The sequence below is a fragment of the Vipera ursinii genome (genome assembly GCF_947247035.1).
Source record: "Vipera ursinii genome assembly, chromosome: 4".
Lineage (NCBI taxonomy): Eukaryota > Metazoa > Chordata > Lepidosauria > Squamata > Viperidae > Vipera > Vipera ursinii.
In genome coordinates, this window is record NC_139514.1 from 68,611,149 (window position 1) to 68,633,923 (window position 22,775).

A 22,775-nucleotide genomic window follows, 5' to 3' on the forward strand; every position below is an offset into this window, starting at 1 on the left:
AACCAAACTAAGTAGAAAGGTACTAGGAGAGGGGGAAAGGGGAGGAAAAAGAAGCAGAAAGTTAGATAAGGACAATGGAAAGGACAAAGGAAAAGAAGAAATTGGGGTAAAGAGGAAAACTCCAGCAAACAGGAGCAAAGCGAATGAATGGCAGCATGTGGAGTTGAAGACAGCCAGCAACAGAAAATGAGGGAGCCAGCTCAGGATTACAACTAAGTAGCCTGATACTGGAAAAAAAAGGCAACTGAGAACTGCGAACCAGCAGCTGAATAACAGACAAGGTGGAAGACTGTTGGAAGCAGTGTACCAGTGAGTCACAGCATATTCTAGACCCATACCCCAATCTAGGCAGCCCAGCTCGAGCGGGCAGCCAGGCAGCCCAACCTTTGGGATGGAAAAGTTGTTGGCTAGGTTGGTAAAGAATCTGTTTGATCTTCTGCTCGCTGCAGTTGTCTCCCAGTTGATATCTGGATAGTTGAAGTCTCCATTACTACTGTGGTAAGCTTCCTACATACGTTTGTTAACTGGTTGGCAAAGAGTCCATCTATTTCGTCTGATTGGTTGGGTGGCCTGTATTATACACCTATGGCAATGTCAGTTTTTTTTTCTTTTATATTGACTCATATACATTCTGGAGGGATTTTATCTTTGATCACGTGCATTTCTGTAGATATGTAGTGTTCTTACATATAATGCAGCTCCCCCTCCTCTTTTTGTAGACCTGTTTCTTTTGAACAACTTGTATCCATCCATCAGTCCATCCCATTCTTGGGTTTCGTCCCACCAGGTTTCTGTAATGCCAACTATGTCATACCCTCCCTCATGTACTATTGCTTCTAGTTCGCCGTTTGTTCCCTATGCTTTGAGCATTTGTATATAAGCATTTAAAACTTTTATGCCTGTCCATGGATTTGCTTCCTACATCTCCTGATTGTTGTTCGAGTTTTTTTCCCCTCATCACTGCCTACCTCTTTGTTTGTTTTCTTGGGATTTGTGATTGGTTTTGGGTTCAAGAGATTCTAGAGATTGGTCACCCTTCCCCCTCGATTTTAGTTTAAAGCCCTCCTGAAGAGTTGGGCCAGTCTTTTTCCAAGTACATTTTCCCCTGTTTTAAGTATTTTATGAAATACTTTGGAAGTATCTTTCAATCATCAGTATAAAAAAGCAAAAGAAAAGCAATATTGAGCTTATTCATTTATAACAATTCTGATGTCATACCTTGCAGTAAGAATATTTATTTCATTTAAATTTATTGACTGTCCGCATCCAGTGAACTCTGGACTGCAGACATAACTAAGAGACTTAAAACCAGCTAAAATATTAAATAAACAGCCGTTTGAACTAATACGATTTAGTGACTAAATTCATAATTGATTGACCAAGTTTACAGGCTTTACACAGATTGACTTAAGGTAAAAAATGAAGGTAGCTTGAGTTATGACCACTCAATGACTGTACAAACTTATGACACTCCATAAATTTGGTAACTGGCTCACACTTATGACAGATGCAGTGTTCTGCAGTTACATGATTGCCATTTGAAACCTTCCCTGCTAGTTTCCCACAAGCAAAGTGAATGGAAATTCTGGCAGGGAGGATGGTTTTTTTTTTCTTCCTCTCAAGGAGTCCCAATATGGAGAACAAGATCCCAGGGATGTCATACTCCCTACTTTTTAAAAAAATTGAAGGAATTTTCATACTTCTAAATATGTGCTTATGAAATGGGAATACTATCCTAGTCCAGCTATAATGTACTACAATATCCAACAGGCTTCTTACATTATTAATAAGAGTCAGCTGACTGGACCTATTTACCTTTATTCTTTTTAAAAGCTGTACTATCACAAACCTACAGTTTCATCCCATTTTGTTCAAGTAATAGTCCAACAATCTGCATAGTAAGGTTAAATTTTCACTCAAATTCTATTGAAGTAAATGAGTAATTCAAGTAGAATTTTCTGGAGATATAAAGCAAATAGCATAAAACCAGTCCTTTGATGACAAACAAAACCAGGTAGAGTGGAAGGCGGTTTAACAGTACATTTTAAATACAGATTATACTGAGATGCAAGAAAAGGATTATAGATTTGAAAATGTATCAAAATGGTGGGATTTTTTAAAGAATTGCAATGAACACTAATTTATTTCATAATTTGAATTATTCATCTGTAACATATTAAAATAGAAAATACCTACTAAATTTCACATAGAAAATATGACTGTTATAAAATATGCTGAAAATATGTTACAATATTAACATTAATATTTGGCATAATTTTATGGATATATCAGGAAAACATATATATAAATAAAGAAGATAACCTGAGTGTATCCCAGAAAAACAGCTAAACATGACAAAACACTATAGAATAGATCCAGGAACACAAAAGGTAACCTTGGAAATATATTATTATACAAGTATCATTAATTGTTCTGGACTGAAATTGCCCTGTAAATTAATATGCCTTTTGATCAAAATTCTTAGTGAGTTTCATTATTTCTCTGTCTCTAAGAGTAAAAATAAGGTTAACTAGACTCAATGACAGCAGGGCAGTATTTTTTTTTAAATGGGGCTCTTCCAAATTAGTATTCTGTAACCAGCAGAATGAACAAATCATAATTATACCCATTAAAGCTGCACATCCAATATAGTTAAATGCAAAAGCCTATTGAAACCCTGTAAACTTACAGGAATGCATTAAGTGTCCTAATTACAATGGCAATTACTTAATCCAGAAAAAAGATGTTAGTAGTACTATCAAGATATGCACTTGTGACAGCTGTTGCATTTTATAACAAAAATATGCTCTGCCCTGAATGCTAGTTTTTGCTATTATCCAATAATTTCCCTACATAGGGAGAATTTGGGGTAATCTGAGATTTTTAAAATAATAAAGGAATTCTCTGAAAATGTAACAAAAATCTCTCTGTGCAGAAATGTTTATTTCATTTGCAATGGCAAATGAGAACTCCTTATATATGATATGCCTTATGTTTTGCAGGGGTGGGAAACGATAGCCCTTTTATAATATGTGAACTTCAAATCCCAGAATTCCTGGGAGTTGAAGTCCACAAGTCATAAAGGGGCCATCGTTCTCCCATCTCTGTTTTACAGTATTTTGCAGTGTGAGAAAAACATTCAGAACTGATTTTAAGACTTGCTTTGAACCATATATCTACATTTTCTCAGTTTGACAAGAACTAAAAAAAAGATTGCACATTAATAAATGTGGGTAGCTGATATTTATCAGCTTCCATTAATTTTCATGAAATGTTGAGCCTAATTAAGTGAAAGGAATATTAAATCATTTCAGTAATACTGTATCAGGAAATTGAGATCTGTGACTGTTATTCTGTAGACACATTTTCACTAAAAAGAATACTGAAGTCATAGTACTGTATATAGCACCTTTCCAAATGAAACAAGTTACAAGAGTCTTATAAGAATCTTTGGAACTATGGCAACCACTTCTGGGTTAATAGGGTTATACTGACAATAGGGCTATATTGACTGTAAATAGTTGAGGGTAAAATAGTTGCAAAATTTCTGGAAGATATGAATAAGAATTAGGAATGAGTTCTTCAGTTTTAAACTGTACATTCATGGACCATGGTAGCATATGGGCATCAGGATGTTGTGTTATAGGAAATTCTAGTCTGCTATTCTCTAATTACATTTCAAAGGAAATGTTACATTTTATGCACAAAATTAAGCAATTTATCTTTTATAGCTTCTGCATGACAGAAATAAAGAGAAAATTATATTTTCACTTTGTAAGTTACTATGATGTCCAGTGGAAAGACTCTTATTACCTCGTATTTTTGATTGTAATAAATTAGCAAAAGCATACTGTATGTGCTGATTAAAAGCAAAGATCACATTATTCCATTTTTTAAATTTTTTAAGAAAACCTATATAGATCTCACTTTTGGCGGATAAGGTTCTTTGCCTTTTTACAGCACAATTGTATAGATGTGACATTATATTTAGCTTCCTGGAGTACAAAACAGAAAGAAGCAAACAATAGTGACTAATATAAAGACTAGGAAAAGTGTAAGTTGTTGGAACCAGACACAACGGTCAATCTGTTCTTGAAGTCTTTTATTAGCTTGTAGTAGTTGCCTTAACTGGAAAAAAGGGGGAAAAATAGAAGACGTTATCAACAAAGAATTGTTTTTCCCACTTGACTTTGCTACAGTTTACCAACATACAATACAGTTAGGATATAAATAGTTAGAAACAATTATATTTTTTAAAAAAATCACCGAATCACACACATAAACTAATTTATAAAAGAAACAAAACGTATTTTACTCATATGTATCAAAAGTAGTATTTTAAGGAAAGGCACAATCTTACGATTTAATAGTTTGAATATATAAAAACAAACTAGTTTGGAAGTATAGATTATTTTGATTATGCATATCAGAATTATTTATTCATTTAAATGAAAAAATCTACAAAATCAAATACAACAGAAAAGACCAGTTTTAAGGGTTCCTCATGTAAACATTAAGGGACGTGGTGGCTCAGTGGGTTAAGACGCTGAGCTTGTCGATCAGAAGGTCGGCAGTTTGACGGGTCGAATCTCAAATGCCGCGTAACAGAGTGAGCACCTGTTACTCATCCCAGCTTCTGCCAACCTAGCAGTTCGAAAGCACGTAAAAATGCAAGTAGAAAAATAGGGACCACCACGGTGGGAAGGTAATAGCGCTCCGTGCGCCTTTGGCATCTAGTCATGCCGGCCACATAACCACGGAGACGTCCATGGACAAGCGCTGGCTCTTCGGCTTTGAAACGGAGATGAGCACTGGCCCCTAGAGTTGGAAATGACTAGCACGCATGTGCGGGGGAACCTTTACCTTTACATGTAAACATTGCTAAAACCATAACTTTTTAAATATGGTTCTTCTAAGTTTCTATTGCTTTATCTAAGAAGCAATGTTACAGGATTTAGTTAGTACAAAGAAATAAAGCCTACATGAAAGTCTTGAATTTCGTAATAAAGACCAGTGTATGTGTGAATGAAAAAGCATGTTTTCAACATTCAATTGTCTTAGAAGGAATCTGTTATTTTCAGGAGATAATCAATTTCAAGGTGAACAGGGAAGGAAATTTTTTTAATATAAATGTATGTTTAAGAATGAATTTTTATGGAAATATAATATCAAATTATGGAAATTAGTTAAGAACAAAGCTGAGAATCTATGAGTTGTATGTTTGTGCATGTAATATATAGTACTGGAAAACAGATGATATTCTATTATGTCAGCACTTTGGAAATGTCAACAACTTTTTAGAGCCTGCCTTTTAAAGAGATTTTGGTAGGTGGGAGGATAGACTAAAAAATCCCATTTTTTTATTTCCTTAACTATAATGTACTTAAGGAATGGTAGCATAAAAATTGAAAGAAAAGTAATAGTCATATGTGTTACCTGAAAGTGTAAATCTTCATTGGTTTTTGAAGGACTGTTAAAGGCATTTTCATTTATAGTTAAAGAATTCTTGCTACTTTCTACAACATGGCATCTTAACCTGAAACAGAAAGCAATTATTTTGAGTTCAGTTCTGCAGAATTATCGTTGTTTTCATCCCTGGGTTTCCATTTTTTTAATTTTTTTTATCCTGAAGTTTTTCATATTTTATAATGTTTTTTCCCCCTTTACTTTGTGGCATTAAAATCAAAGAGAAGAACATCCAGAAAATCAGGGCATCAACAAAATGACACTAAACAAAGTTGTGGAGCCTTCTTGGAACTTTTAAAAGGACCGTGTTGTAGACTGGAGATAGATGATGTCATACCTCTCCCCCTTTGTTGAGAGAGGGCTGTTTTGTTTTGACATAGATGGTCTCTTTGACCCCTCTTTCAAGTCAGCAGTCTCCTCTCTGTCCAAAATGTGGTCTTTGCTGTCTTGGAAAGAGTGGCCTTTGTCTTTTAAATGCAGATGGACTGCTGAATCTTGTCTTGATGGGTTTGTTCTCCTATATTGTGCCATGTGTTTATGAAGTGGTTTGTTTTGTTTCCCCAATGTACAGATCTGCACATGGCTCACTGTGCTGTACTGCACATACCACATTGCTCAGTTTGTGTCTGGATGTTATATGCTTGGGGTGGACAAGCTGGACCTCTGCCTGACCACTTCCTATTTTAAATACAGTGAAGGTTTCTACAGACAAATACACAGTGTGCCATGGGCTCACCTATGTCCCCCATTGTACCCAATCTCTACATGGAAGAGGTAGGAACCAAAGCCCTAAACTCCTTCACAGGCTCAAGATCAAAACACAGGAATTGGAAGCATTCACCAAACATATCAACTCAGTGGACAGATACATCAAATTTACACATGAAGATGTTAAAAGAAAATAGTCTAGCTGTCAGGACCCACCCCAATCCACATCTTAGGAAAGAACGAACTCTTGAAACAGGAGCTTTTACTGAAACATGATTGGTAATGGGATATACTAGACAGGATCTGAACTGTGTTACAGTTTGGTGCTTTTTAAAGAGTCCCCGGGTCGAACCCTCTCCCTCCAAGCCATCTGGTTTGTCCTGGATCAATTAAAATTCAGGTGTCAAATCCTTCCATGGGAAAGAGGGAACTCTCATGTCTTTACGACAATTGCTCCCTTCCTTTAGAGATTCTAATCGGAGATACAAACCAGATCTCTTCCCCCCTCCCTTCCTTTGTTGTTCTTAGTTCAAAGGTTCTTCCCCTGGTCTTTGAAGACAGCCTCCTGGCAGGCTGAATACACACCCTCTCTTCTCCTGCTTGGAAAAATGGCAGAATCCAGGGGGAGGTATAAGATTTTAGAAACATACAGATAGAGTTTTATGAATGGGATATAAATGGATTCTGACACTAGCCTTCCTGGACTGTGCAGTAAGGAAGACAGAAACCTTAACACTGAAATTTACAGAAAACCCCCACACATAGATCAATATTTACATTCTCATTCTCATCACCCACTGGAACACAAAATGGGAGTTACCAGAACCGTACACCACCAAGCTGAAGGCCTACCTACCAGCAAAGATAAATAAATAAATAAATAAATAAATAAATAAATAAATAAATAAATAAATAAAGATGGAAAAGAAAAAGAACTGAAACACATCAAGAAAGCCCTAAGAACTTGTGGCTATCCCAAGTGGGCCTTCATCAAATTTCAAAAAAGACCCAGCAGGAACTCCTCCATAACAGACAAGGAAGAAAACAATAAATGAAGCAATGTAGTTATTCCATACGTTGCAGGAATATCAGAAAAGCTCAGGAGGATCTTCAGCCAACACAACATATGTGCACATTTCAAATCCAAGAATAGATTAAGGCAGAAGCTTGTTCACCCCAAAGATAAAACACCCAGACACAAACTGAGCAACGTGGTATATGCAATACAATGCAGTGAGGCATGTGCAGATCTGTACATTGGGGAAACAAAACAACCACTTCATATATGCATTACACAACATAAGAGAACAAACCCACCAGGACAAGATTCAGCAGTCCTTCTGCATTTAAAAGACAAAGGCCACTCTTTCCAAGATAGCAAAGACCACATTTTGGACAGAGAGGATCGCTGGTTTGAAAGAGGGGCCAAAGAGTCCATCTATGTCAAAATAGAATAGCCTGATGACACAGATAAGCAATTTACACATATTGTGTTTTATGCCAAACTATCTTTGCAATATTTAGCCAACTTTGGCTGGTCTCAGAAGGTAATCCAGCCTGGTTAATTCTTTAATAACAAACCACCAGGAAGCTTAAGTTTGACTGAGAAGAAAATATTCTGGAAGAAGGCATACAGTATAATAATGTCAATTTGAAAGCGAATATAAAATGTTTACCTATGCTCCATCACTTTGTTTCTAGGAATTTCCTTCCAAAATTGAGATAGTTCCTGTGCCCCTAGTGCAGAGCTCTGTTCCATTTCTGCTGCCATAATTAGAAAACGGTCTTGCAAACAAGCCACACAACCTATTCAACCAATAGACAGTTTAGTAAAAATTATTGTACTTCATTTAGATATAATCAACAGCCTTAGCAGGAAATATTATATTTTAATAGATGTGTACATAATTTACAACAAATGTAGCACAGCCAATACTGAACACAAATGTGCAACTCCCAAATATTACAAAACTTGAGAAGAGTAGAAGATGAAAAGGGGAAAAATGTAGAGTCTTTATGAACTCTAAACTTGACAATGTATTTAGCCAGGTGCAAAACTACAGAAAGAATAGTCTGAGCTGATGATCTTACAAGACTGATGGACAATAAGATAACTTATATTCAAATTTTTTAAGTTAATTGAAATACCAATATTTTCAATGTAGAAAACTAATTAGAACAAATATAGCAGAGGTTAAACTGGATTATTTTATTTATTTTGTTATTATAATGTCCTAAGTAATTTTAAATCATTATGATACAATTAATATATATTTTAAATTTATCAATGAGAAAGTCATATAAAATACCTTCATCTAAAATCAAGCTGCTGTAAATTTTAAAAATGAACAGGGCACATTTGCACACAAACATATTTGTATAGTAACTGGCAATGGAGGATATTTAAAAATATTAATCAGCATTAGCATAATTTAATTAAATTCTGTAGGGTACAACATTTAATTTTCTAAGCTTAATATTTTTCAAATTTAAAATTGTTTCAAATAGCTCATAACTTGAAATTGCATTGTAAATTTATAGTTTATTTTTATGAAATTGAAAAAAACTTTGGATATATTTTAAGAATAGTATTAGAAGACAGTAATGGTAAGTAAAAAGACTGAGAATTTAGATTTGGTGACTACTTTACTTCAATAATATTACGAGCAGTTTTGATGCTTTCTTCTCCCATCCAACATGGGGATAATTGAACTAAGTTATTTTAATCAAGGCAGAACTTAAAAGCTGCCACTTAAGTTTAAATAGATGATCTGATTTCAACACTACCTTCTTTCTGGAACTTGTACAAAAACTGTCAACCTTCTCAAAGCAAAGTATATTAGACAATTATTGCATTCTATGTGTAAATGTTACTTACCACCATGAAGAGATACAACAATATCTATCGAAGTACCAGGTTCACAACTGCTGTTACTTGGCTTTACTCTGTACTTGTCAGGAGCAGTTGTTCTCACCTATATGAAGGATATTAAGATTAAGAACAACAGTTCTCCCATAAACCATTTTATATTTGAAGCCTATTTCTATTTTTAAAGAAGCTATGTAATTCAGTTTCAATTTTTTCATGTCTTTGTAAGGAACGAAGCACATATTTTAGGAATGCTTTTAAAACATGCATTTCGTAGTTTAATGCTCTTTAGCTCTGTGATTTATAAACTCCAGATTAACAGTCTTAAGAATGACAAAATTCAGTGCAAGAAAATCAACCACCTCTTTCCATAGCACTCATTTGGATTTTCCTTGAAATGCAGCATCATGACAAAAAGATAATAATCATTGCCCAGTTGTGCTCAAAGGATTCTTTCAATTAGGGAATATTACTCAGGTAACCTGAATCTTTATTGATGAATATAGAACCATCCAGGGAACTACAGAAAAAAATCAAGCATTCTGAATCCCATGACTGAAGGTATTTTGTAAAGGCAAACATGCAAATATATTTAGCTGCCTATCTACCATCTAAATAAGATAAAAAGTGCATTATTTACCTTAAATGCCACTGCATTTTTAGTAACATTTGTCAGAATTATCAAACATTTCTTCTCTGCAGTTTCTTTGGACCCAAAATGCAATTCCTCTGCTGGACTATTGAAAAATGTAACATTTTCTACAATAAGTATTTGGAAAGACTTACATCATTTTCTTTAAAATAGTTAATAATTTTTTGTAAAATAATTATATGTGATTTATCAGACAAAGAAAATACTTCAAAAGCTTTAAATTTTAAAGACATCTAACAATACTTTAGATATTTTTTTATAGTATACAGTATAATGCACAATGGAGATGAAATTCTCCTTTGCATTCCAAAATATGAAATATTGTTAAAATAATGCAATGTTTGAAAAGGCATTATTTGAAGAAATACAAACTCCAGTGAATGGAGGGCAAAGCAATCATAGGAGCAAGTAACAAAAGTCTTCTCAAAGCTTTTTTTTTTAAGTCTCATGCCCTGTGCTTCACAACAATATGGTCAGTATCTTGTTGAACAAGAATGATGGATGTTATACTTTGATATTTATTCAGTATAGCAGCAGCTCTTCAAAGTCTTTCCCTATTCCATCAAATAATTTTTAGAAAAAGTAGAAAAGAATTTGAATTGAAAATGTACAAACTAGTCTTCAACATCTGAAGTTAAACTTGCTTTTTCACATCATCTGCCAGTCTATAGCGGAAATATCATAATTTGCATACTGAAGTTATTGGCTTTAAAAATATACCTTACATGGGATGAAGGAATTTGCAATATGAAGATTTGTAATTTATTTATTTTAAATTTAACTGTCCATGTCAACTTAGAAATGGTTACTTAAACTTCCATTATATTTTTAAAAAATGAACTGCCATTCAGTAAACACAAACCCATACATTGTAATACGTACTGTTATTAGAATAGACAATTTCTTCACATTAGTTTCTGTAAACGACTATAAAAAGCTTATAGAAAGTAAGGTATATTTATTTTGGTCCAAACTGGTAAAAGTGTTTGCAACCCAGCCTTTACAGCCTGTCCTATCCAAAATAACCTATTTCTTCAATAAAGGCTGCACTACTCTTAGAACATATAAAGGTCTACAATGTGAAGGTGATTATTACTGTCATTTACCTGATATGCAATAAAGATCCTTTAAAAGTGGTAAGTGCTTTCTTGGCATTTTTTGTTTTAGAATCTAATTTGTCATACTCTTCTGATTTTGGAGTTTGTTCTGAAGTATTTGCCTAAGCAAACAAACAAAAATAGCAGCTATGTATATTCAGAGTTAATTATTTTGTACAATAGAATAGAATGGTACAATTATAAATTTTCAGCTACTGAATTACAGTACATCAAAAATAAGAATACCAAATGTAAGTAGGGACATATAATAAATTCACACGCAGAGAGACACAAATGTAGGATAGATAGTCTGTACTGATGTATGTGTTTCAAACACTGCAAAATTTTATAGAAATAATTATCTTTTTCACAAGATAAAGCTTTTTGAAAAAAGATGGTTGTGCTTGGTATTGTAAGTAATGTATTATGTATCCTAAACCTCCACAGCAAAGATGATACTCTGATAAATACTGGGAATTCTTTGGAAGAATTAGTACTTATAAATAATTCTTACTTTCACTTTCTTTTCAAAAAGAAATTGATTATTTATATTGTGAGTATTATGACGGTTTTACATAAATCTTGTACAACTACACATGGACAGTTTTGTTTACTGTACTTCAGAAAGCATTTTATAAAGCTGGAAAAGACAGAAAAAAATTGCCAAGATGATCAGATTAGCATAATTCTATGTGGAAAGTGCTCAAAATGTAGGTACTATTTCGTTTTTAAAAAGAAGAGGAAATTTTAGTACATATGTAAAAATCCATGATCATCCAACAAGATTGAAAACAGAGAAAAGACAAGAAAATGTTGTATATGGAGACTACAAATTTAGCTTTGAAGAGGGACAAGAAGATTAATGCAGGATAAAGCCAGTGATACCTATTAGTTACGCATGACTGAATTTTTCTGAAAATATGACAAGAAACAAGAGCAGGAAATAGTACAGCTTTTTGTGTCTTGTGCCTTATTACGTTTATACTGTACATTGCTACTATAGGACACAGGTTTTCGTCTAATATAGCTCTTTTTAAGATTACTACTATTGCTATATTTATTTTAATGAAATACTGAGAACAATACAATATGTTAGTTTGGTCTCACAATCCTTGCTTTGAATTACTAGCAATGGCAAGTAGATTTTGATGTTAAGATGTAAGCAAAAAAAACTGTAGCTGTAGATCTTACATCTAACCATTTGTACATTTAAATGAAACTAGTGAATGTGTAAACATTAAAATTTTGGCAGATAGTAAAGTGACAAAATGGTCTGTACATCTTTCATGGGTCTTGTCGAAGGTAAAGATTTCATGGACTGCTGCAATGCTTTCAAATTCAGTGTCATCTGTTGCAGAATTCTCAGTCACATGATCAAAATTTAGGTGCTTAGCATGTATTTATGACAGTTGCATTGTCCTAGGGTCACATGATCTATTTGTAACCTTCTCAGCTGGCTTCCAACAAGCATAGTCAATGGGGGAAGCTGGATTCACTTAATGACTGCATGATTCCCTTAACAACTGCTTAACAATTATGGAAAAAAGGTCATAAAATGAGGCAAAACTCACCAACTGCCTTGCTGAACAACGGAAATTTTGGGCTCAATTGTGGTCATAAGTTGAGGACTACATGTAATGTACATATAGATGAAATAAAGTGGGGACAAAGAGATTTTCAGCATGTACTCTTGAAATGGATAGGTCTGTCAAGTTACTGAGATAAAGATATAAATGTGTATCATTCACACATTCACACCCACACCCTTTAGGTTCTAAATGTAAAAATTAGATGTCACTTCTACAAAATCAATTTTTTTGTGAATGTTTTGGAAGACAGGACTGTAGCTTAAGTACCAGTCAGTATTGGTAGGAATATAGGGTGTTTTAGCTAAAACGTTCTGATGATGCTAGATTGTTTTTCCTTAGGTTAAGTAGAAATATGAATCTTGGAATAGCTCCATTATCAATACCCCTTTGTTTTAATCTACATTTTACACGTGGGCATCAATTTTTGAAATACAGGTTGTCCTTGGGTTATGATCGGGACCGGAATTTCAACTGCTCATGGGCATAAAGCATAATGTCACATGACCACCTCACTTAGCAACAGCAGTTCCAGTTATCATTGTAACTGGAGGACTGCATAGGTCATTAAGTGAGTACTTTACATAACTTCTTATAACAGACAAAGGAATCAAAGTTATATATCAGAAAGTGAAACAGAAAATAGTAAAAATCCTCATCAGAACAAAAATTATTTCTCAGATGAAATTTGGCAATATTAACCAGGAATTAAAATTGGCTATCTGCAATAAGCATATCAGTTTTTTAAAACATGGACTTTTGATTCTGACAGCAAGGTATGATGGTCAAATACTTCTTAGGCATTTTTATTAGACACTGCAATTTAACAGTAACATGGGAAAATAGACATGTAACAGAGATGACATTCTCTTATGTACCCTTCCGTTGAGGGATACCTTTTTTGAATTGAGTGCTTGTTCTTCAGTAGTATCTATGTTGTCTTTGTTATCGTTGTCTACTTCTTTGGATTCAGCTTCATCTTCACTAGTAATGGGTGCGTTTTCACATAATGGAGTTTGGAAATCATCATCAACTAATGGAGGATAACTGTATTTGAAAGCATCCTATAACAAAAAGAAATAAATACATTATTTGTGACTATGAAAGAAAAGATTTGTGGGTGGACTGGGTATGAAATTTTATAGAGAAGAAACTGGATTCAATTACAATCCCCCAAAAGATGTGGGTGGAACAGTCAACTTGATTCACTCTTTAAGTGGCTACATTTCAACTGAACAGTTTTTGATGCAGCAGAAGCTGAAAATGTTTGCTTGTTCTGGTTTTCATAAATCTAGAATCTACAAGATTCTGAGGATTTGGGAGACTACCAAATGGCAGAAAAATCTCTCTTTGCTCCTAACACTGGAAAGGAAGTGCTAGGTTCTTTAAGAACCTGACTCGGTGTTTAAAGAAACATATACAGTACCTTCCACCAATTGCACTTTGAGGCAGCCTTGAACTGTGGGTTGCAGTTTCTATCAGATAAAAGATTTGATCTTAAGAAATACATCACAACTGCCAGCACTATTTCCTGGTGACAACTACAGATTTAAACTGCAATGAAATGTCACAACTGAATATTTTTCCCCATTTGGAGTATCATACTTTCAGATTCCTTCCAAAGCAGCCATTCCTACTACTGAATCTGGAAAGAATAAAGGAAACGGATACGTAGAGGGATTTGCACATCCCTAAAACACAATGACTGAATATTTCAACCATAATTAGCCTTCTATCTTTTCTTATCCAAACATGAAATCCTCTATTAATCACAAACAATATTTGAAAAATATCCATATAAGGGCTTACAAAGCACTACCTTGGAGCTGGCTAATTAACTAATTCTTTATTGTTAATCCTGCAGCTGGCTAATTAAGGCTAGATGATAAAAGATTGCACTTAACTTTAAAAAAAATCATAAATCAGAGAAAGCATTAGTAGACATAAAACAAAATGGAAAATTATAAAGGTTCAACAAAAGATTTGTTTCCCTGTTAATGACTGTAATTCAATATCAAATATAGTGAGTGAATATATCAGAAGTAATAATTCTTGTACATTTATTAAGTCTTCTCATATGCATTATGTATATATCATAACTGCACAATTGCATACTTACAGTCCCACCCATATAGGGTGGTAGGTATTCAACACTTATGTACTCCTGGATTTCATTCTTATTGGTCAATTTCAACAAGGTGGCTGCTTCTGGACCCAACCAATTTTTCACAATTTTAAAAGCAGCTAGATAAAAAGAGAGGAATAATCACGATAGTAAAAGCTTTTACTAACCTATTTTTATTAATATGACATATAATACAAATTCACTTCAGATTAGTGCCATTACTTAAAATGGGAATCATATAGAATAACTTAAGAGAGTCCCATGTTTGGGAACAATATGTTCAGAATCAACTGAAACATGTAAATTTATTTAAATAATTTATAAGTGACCTTTGATGCTTCAGATAAAATAGACATAGAAATCTAAAATATATTTATGCTTTTAATTCAACTGTTAAATCATAAAAGTCTTTGAAGAAATATTAACTTCTACAGTTTTTAAGATACTCTCTAAAGATAATTTAAAATTGCAACTCACCATTCATTACCCAAGGCAATTCAAAAATCACAATTTTTGCTGCAAGAACAAAAAATAGTTTTTATTTACTTATTATTATGTTTAGAAAGTTTGCTGCCCATCTCGTATCCAACTCAGGGAGGCTTTTGTTTCCATGAGCTCATTATAGAAAGTGTGCTTTGATCATTTTTAACTGCTACATTTTTTTCAATTCCTTCTCTTCAGAGGTATTATTTTAATAATTCTTATTTTTAAAAAAAGTTTAGTTTTTTAAAAAATGTATTCTCTGGAACTATGGAGTGCTATAAAGTAACAATGCCTTTGCCTAAAATTAACTTTTTTTTCTTGGCGGGTCTGGCTTCTGAATCTTAAGGACACAATTAAATCAATTTGGTTAAAAAAAAGTTAAAACTGCAATCCCAGGGGCTCTCACTGAAAATGAAAATGTCACAAGTTTTCTTCAGCAGCATATCTGTAACACTGATCCTCAACTCGATCACCTTGAATCTTATGGGATCTTCAAAATGGATATAATATGTGCCTCTTACCTCTCTTTCACAGACCAGAACTTTTTCTGTTTTTCTGACTAGACCAGATCAACTGCTTTCTGTCATGCTGTTGGAGCATTGCAAATATATTCCTATACATCAGCTTATATGTCCTCAGAGGACAGCTCAGTAGTCCAGTGCTTGAGGTATATGCTTCTCTTTGCTCTTAACCCAGGCAATCACAGATAACATTTATCCACCCTATTCTGAAGAAATTATCTGACAGAGGATGGCTTTTATCTATCACTTCTCTCATCTGACCATTGTTTTGACTCTAACATCCTGGGTTGCCCAATTTGATCATATGTCTCTGCTTGTGACGGAAAACTGTTTGGCTTCATTTTTTTCTACTTCATCTTTATTTTAGCCATCTCATTGGTGGTTTTAAGCCCTTCATAAACATTTGAATTGATATGGATGCCTTCATACTTACTGAGAAAATTAGGATAATATACTTTAAAACAGTTAATGATATACCGGACAAAGTCAAAGTCCTAAAATAAAAACAGATTATCAGTTAATAAAAAGTCAGCAGATATTCTGCTTAGCATCTTGAGGGCTGAGCTTTCCCAAATCACCCTTAAAGGTACAGAGAGTTTTAGAAGTGAGTTAAGAGTTTCAAGCATTTTTATGTAGCACACAATATAGAAAATTGTATTTCCTTACTGGAAAAAATATTGAAAGGTTAAATCTTAAGAAACTTTGTTAAGTATATACACACTGAAGCAATCTATTCAAATTACCTATAATGTTAACTGGGTGTGCAGGTTTAATAAAAGCCTCTAACAGTTTGTATTATTTGCAATGAGAATCAAAACCAATCCATGTGGCATCCTGCATGCACTCTCATGAGGTTCTTTGCTGACTTGTCACAAGAAAACACTTGACTGCTTCATCAGAAGACTGATACAAATGCATTTTTCTCAACAGCTATATAATGCTGAGTTGCTGGTAGATCTTAAATAGATTTCCATGGGAGTTTGAAAACCACCAAACATTAATACATAATTTTCCATTAAGTAAATAGAATACTTATGCTAGCTTTTATTAAAGAGCTAACTTAGTGATTCATGAGCCAGTCAATCCAGAATACTTAAGATTTATGCCAAAGGGCAAATAATTAATTTAAATTCCAGTACTCTACCTAGAAGATTATCTAAGGCCATTCATATAAATTCAATTTTCAAGCCACAATAATATGAAATAATTTTAAAAATGCTTACGATATTACTCAGTCCAGTGTCAGCCATGTCGAACACCACAGTCAATGGCTTTCCATTTTCTTTTTTTGCATAGCGCTCTAACCAAAAGGCTACTAGTTTCTTTTTTTCAAATTGTGTTTTAGAATCTTTTGTATGTAATTTCACCCGGAACCAAACTAATGGGGGGGGGAGGGGGAAATACATATAAATGTGTCAAAAAGGTAAGAACATCTTTCAGGCTATCTCTAAATGAAGATACTATTTGTTTTTTAACATGTATGTTTTCTTTTTTTCATGTGTCTCTATAACTTCTGTATTCTTTTAATTTAAAATCTTAGAAGATAAAACATTACAAATCAAAAACATTTTATACAGAAATAAGGTAAAATTAATTTTTATTTATTAGTGTGACATTAAAAATCAGTGTTTCTGAATTAAAAACAATTCAAACTGGATGATTTGACAAATATAATTTCCAAATCTAATTTTCTATTTTAAGTTGCACAGTATCTGCTATCCAACTTAAAATAGGGCCAGAAAACCTTTGAAAATTGCTGTTTGATTATGTACCACTACTTCAGAAAAATTCTGAACATTTGATCCTGTTAACAATACCTGCAAATTTGGATATTTCAATTACTATAAAGGCTATTCATTCTAAATTAAAAGTATTCACCTACATCTTGCAATGTCTAGAAAATCTAAAATGCCTAAAACTATGCTCCTCTAGCATCTTATAAAAGTATAGATTTCAGAGTCAGCCATGCTGGGCTCCACAAATGTTCAGAACCTCAAATTAATTTTTTCCAGAATGCAGTTTACCCTTTTTGTATTCATCAAATAAAACTGCTAAGCTTGCAGTGACAATATGACCCTACTGCCTATCAAATTTAATGAGAATAATTATTTATTTTAACTGAATTGGATTGTACCAGCCAGGTCTGAAGTACTCTATAGTTACAATGTAAACTTCAGTAGGAAGACTAAAAACAGACAGAAATTTAATCAGAACAAGGATCTTTGTATACGACCCTCAAAAAGGAGCATTATGCATGGAAAATCTAGAGACCTCTGAATCCACTTTTATATGTTGGTAACAGTCAGTGGCACATTTTCTATCATTTCGTGTGATAGATTTCTTATACAAAAAACTATTTTGTACACAATTTAGCCACTTGAATTGCAAATACAATCACAATCCTTCCCAAAAGAATACCAAATAAACATTAATTCAATCCACAATCTAGCCCAATTTGTTCTGAATTATCACTCAAATCATTACAGCCCTCAACTCAAAAAAATTACTGAACATGTTCATACATGATCATCCATAGTTTATTTCACTATGGTTTATTGAATAAACCACAATTTGACTTATTTTAAGTCAACACCCAAGAAACCATATGGCTTAGTGAACAAAAAGATTGTTCAACCCTGAACTAGACAGAATAAGAAAAAAAAATTAGCACTTTCAAATTTCAAATGAAACCTAAAGTATGTTATGTTATAGTTATATCACCTCTAAATTAAATATAGTATTAAAGCTCTATTTTTAATTTATACCTGTTATTAAAATTAAAAATGCAACTGTTTTAATACAGATATATAAAGATTGCATTACTCCTCTTAAATGTAGATGCCATAAGCAATTTTAAATGTATATCAGAACTAAAGAAATATATACCACCACCACCAATGCTACTGATTTCAATGACTTTATCCCAATCCCTGTATTACTTTAAGTTCTGCATTTGAATGAATGAGTAAATAAAATTATAAATTTGACTTACATATTTTATAGCCCTCCTTATCGTAACCATGTAGGTAAACAGCACCAACATCAAGCATCAATTTTGGAAAAGAAGATTCAGTCACATCTGAAGAAATCAGTCATTGTATCATTAAAATAATTATTTTAGTATATCACATACTGTAACAGCAGTCTAAAATCTTAAATAAGAAGGGTAGATGAAATTGCTATATTTTAATCCAAAGAAAAGTTATTATTTCCAATCGCTATATTTTAGATCAAAGAGTAATAGTTACTACCTAAAGGATAATGCCAAATTTAGATACAGATTTTTAAATCTAAAATGGAGTTTAAAATATTAGTTGAAAGTTAATTATATAATTATTCTTATTCTCATGTAATAGCTGCAAAACCCAATAATGAGGGAATTAGGCAACCACACTGAGAATCTGCAAGCACAGTTCATGGTTTAATTCTTGGACACTGTATAAAGACTGCTGTGAATTAGATCAGCAGTCCATAACCTTTCTGGCTTTGCGGACTAGTAGCAGTGGGGGAGGAGAAGGGATGGTTCTGCACAAGTGGCAGGTGAGCACGCACAGCTCCATTTGCACAAGCAGCAGGCGCACATGTACACCGCTCACACAAATGAACCATTGTTTGTGCATGTGCTCACTGCCCGTTTGCGCAGTTTCCTCTGACAACAGTTACTTTCAGCTGTTTCTTATATATTTTTATTAAATGCATATCAAAACATTTTTCAAACCAATAGAGATATCTTACCATGAACTGCATATTCTTTCCTCCACTGAAAGCTTTCATCAATCATCTTCAATGTATCATCCACAATATCATCTCGCCATATTAAGAAATTATCAACCCAGGTATCATCTTGATGCAATCTTTCTATATCCCTGGAATCATATTTATTTCTTTTTGCTGATCAATATGAATAGAAGATTGTTATTATACTTTCTCATAAAAACTGGGTCATAAAAATGCCTTTAAAAGAAGTATTTGTAGCTAGCTAATATTTAATTTATAAAATAATTAAACAAAATGTCTATACTTTTTCTTGACTTATGGACATTAAAAAAACCCACCAAAATTGCAAATGAGTTCTAACCAATTTTCAAATCCTTGAATATTTCAAACCTAAATGCCTGCAGAGGAAATACTTTGTCAAAATCATATTGAGCTAGCAGGAAAAATGCAGACTAGTGTTTCTGCTATTGAGAAGGCTGCACAACTGAACTGGAAAATCGTGTTTTTGATTTAACCATATCACTTTTTAAGTTTGGCTATCTATATGATTCTCTGTTTTCTTTATCAAAGAACCCATATGCTGTGAAAACCTAGGCAAGAGCACAAATTCAATACAAAAAAGTTAAATTTACAACAGGGTAGTGTTAAGTGTTGTTTGTAACCAAAACCAGTGTATATTTTTTTATTATAATTGTATAATATGGGAATGTGAGCAATGCTTCTTTACTCTGCATCTGGTCTTTAAATTAGATAAGCAGTATTGTAAGTATGAAAGCAAATGAAGATGACTCAAGGAGCAGCATGATGTAATAGGCAAATGGTTGCAGTAAACACATTACATTGGGAGTGCATGAGAAGACAAGTGAAACCAAATGTTTACCACTTAACCATGAGGATTTTCAAACTTAAAACTGTAGTCACTCACACAGCTTTTAGTAGTCACAGAATACAAATATAAAGAAATTCAAGAAGACTCCACTTTTTTTAAGCTATGTACCTGACAAGTATCAAGTTTTTTTAATCTTTCCTACTGCAGACAATCTATAACTGGGATGTCAAACTCCTGCATGGTGTGCCGGATGCATCACGTGGAAGCCAAGCCCACCCCAGCTCTGGCAAGGGGAAAAAAGTCACGATACATTGCGATATGTCACGTGACCTGGCGAGTTTGACACCCCTGATCTATAATGTTATAAATGTACAGGATAAACTATAGCGTGAACAGAATATTCATATTACCAACCTGATAAATATTCGGTCTCAAAACGCTGTCTGATTTCACTTATTAATGGGCCCCTGTTGTCCTGCTGAGAAAGAACACAAAAACTCATCAACACATTAAACATTTATATTTTCAGGCTGAGCAAACTTCACACTGTTTCGGTCTACTGTACTTTGGTTTTCTAATGGACTTCAAGCTTGAGTAATAAGTGCTAGGTAAGCAGTGCTTCTAAGCACGTGCAGAACTCAGAAACATGTTCTGTTATAAACATCTCATCCATCGGATGGGTTGCTTCATTTCAGAGTCATTCTACTATCATTACTACCAGAATTACAAGTCCTAGAGGACAGGACTATTATTATTATTATTATTATTATTATTTATTTATTAATTAATTAAACTTATATACCGCCCTTCTCCCGTAGGACTCAGGGTGGTTCACAAGGTTTTTTTTAAAAAAAAACAATACAATTACAAAAATTAAAAACAATTAAAATGATTACATTAACCTTGAATAAATAAAAATCCCAATTAGAATCCATTTAAAACCCCAATTAATACTCTCAAAGAGCCAAGTCTTCAGGTCCCGGCGGAATGAGCGAAGGTCAGGGGCAGTCCTAAGCTCTACGGGCAGCTGGTTGCAAAGGGCAGGCACACCCACAGAGAAGGCCCTCCCTCTGGGTGTTATCCGCCAGCAATCTTTTACCGGCAGTACCCTGAGAAGACCCTCCTTGTGGGAGCGCACAGGACGAAGGGAGCTTGATGCCGGCAGCAGGTGTTCCCTCAGATATCCCGGACCAAGCCATTTAGGGCTTTATAGGTCATCACCAGCACCTTGAATCTCACCCAGAGGGCAACCGGAAGCCAATGCAGCTCGCAGAGCAGAGGTGTTATGTGGGAGTATCGGGAAACCCCCATCACAACCCGCACAGCTGCATTCTGCACCAGCTGAAGCCTCCGGATGGTCCTCAAGGGCAGCCCCATGTAGAGAGCGTTGCAGTAGGCCAATCGGGAGGTCACGCGTGCATGCGCAGGGCCTCTCGGTCAAGGTAGGGCCGCAACTGGCGCACCAGGCGAACCTGGGCAAAGTTACAAGTTATTCTGAGATCATTCATCCTTGTCCAACCCTTCAAAAGAATGGGTGTGCTAAAACGTATGTTTATATGTATGAAGTTATAAGGGGAAATGTTTTTCGATAATAAATCCTTAGAGATACAATCAATGAAGAAAAATATTTTTCTTTCTACTTATTCATGAAGAAATTTGCTGAATATCACAGATCAAAATAACATACACTGAAAAAAATCCTTGATTATGGGAGTCTTAACTTGCAAAACCTCCTCTGCAAGAGGAGGTCTAAATACATTCCCCTTATAAATAAGTTTGAATCTCTGCTTAAGTCAGTTTTAAGCCAGTTTTAAACCAAAGTTTCTTTGGTTGGCTTTCTGAAAATGGAATACTTGGGGTGCAGGTCTTATAACTTTTTAAACTCATCTGGGAAAGGAAGTGTGAGGGGGTAAACACACTGCACCAGTTTCACAGGATCCGATAGTCAACGGTTCCTATGTAGGAGCCTCTATATATATCGGTATATAATTGGGATCATTTCTGACCAGTATGGTCACAGGTTGTGGAAAGAAGAGTTGTTCTTCAGCACATTCTGTAGAAACCAGGACTAAATTATCTTTTCTGAAGATCTGCCTTACTAGACTCTAAAAAAAAGAGGATGCTCTCTTCCTACCTCAGCCGTCTGTCACTGGAAACACACTCTACTATATTTAATTTTTATTGGATTTATATCCTGACTTTCTGTTTGATCCGTCTCCACACCGTCCCCCAAATGAATTCATCACATCCCCTCTCCGTAGGAGGGAAAAATACTATCTTTTCCACCTCTTGTGGTCTGTCTTCCAGACTGCCTAGTTTCAAAAGCACGTAGCTACTCACATCCGCCATGGTCCTGCTCACACCAGATTAGGAGTCGCAGCGAGGCGAGCGAGAAAAAGAGAAGAAACACACGAACCAAACGAAAAAGGCGCGTGACTCAGACAGAAGTAAGACTTGACACCAGCCAGCGCTGGAAACCTTCGGCGACAACCACCACACGTCCGACGTTGCTGCAAGCCAATCCCTGTCCTTTTCTTCAGCGGCAGCTGTCCTATAAATAAATAAATAACAGCAGAGAAGAAAGTTCCCACCCTCGACTTCCGCATCCTTTCAAAGCGCATCCAGCCCTTTCCTTGCGCAATTTCGCTGTCTGCTAATTGGTTGCGTTGGTGTCTCCTCAGGGGATTGATGTCCCGCCCCGTGACGCCAGTAGCCAGCCAAG

The 22,775-nt window shown here is 34.5% G+C and overlaps 1 protein-coding gene across 4 annotated transcripts; it reads right to left on the reverse strand.

The window, feature by feature from the left end:
* Nucleotides 1-664: 664 nt before the first annotated feature.
* Nucleotides 665-22,633, reverse strand: MOSPD2 (motile sperm domain containing 2). 4 transcript variants are annotated; one of them, XM_083361920.1, is made up of 15 exons: nt 22,394-22,633; nt 20,468-20,531; nt 19,243-19,398; nt 18,500-18,586; nt 16,731-16,885; nt 15,941-16,001; nt 14,981-15,019; nt 14,498-14,622; nt 13,275-13,442; nt 10,802-10,914; nt 9,684-9,780; nt 9,053-9,149; nt 7,851-7,980; nt 5,437-5,536; nt 665-4,128 (listed from the first exon to the last, which is right to left on the reverse strand). In XM_083361920.1, exons 1-15 carry the CDS (start codon nt 22,400-22,402, stop codon nt 3,988-3,990), a joined length of 1,542 nt encoding a protein of 513 aa, XP_083218046.1. In that variant the 5' UTR covers nt 22,403-22,633; the 3' UTR covers nt 665-3,987. The 4 variants fall into 4 exon arrangements, with proteins under 4 accessions (XP_083218046.1, XP_083218044.1, XP_083218045.1 ...); XM_083361918.1 differs by lacking the exon at nt 665-4,128 and having other exon boundaries at nt 4,151-5,536; XM_083361919.1 differs by lacking the exon at nt 665-4,128 and having other exon boundaries at nt 4,151-5,536; nt 20,468-20,528; nt 22,394-22,565.
* Between the last annotated feature and the right edge of the window lie 142 nt (nt 22,634-22,775).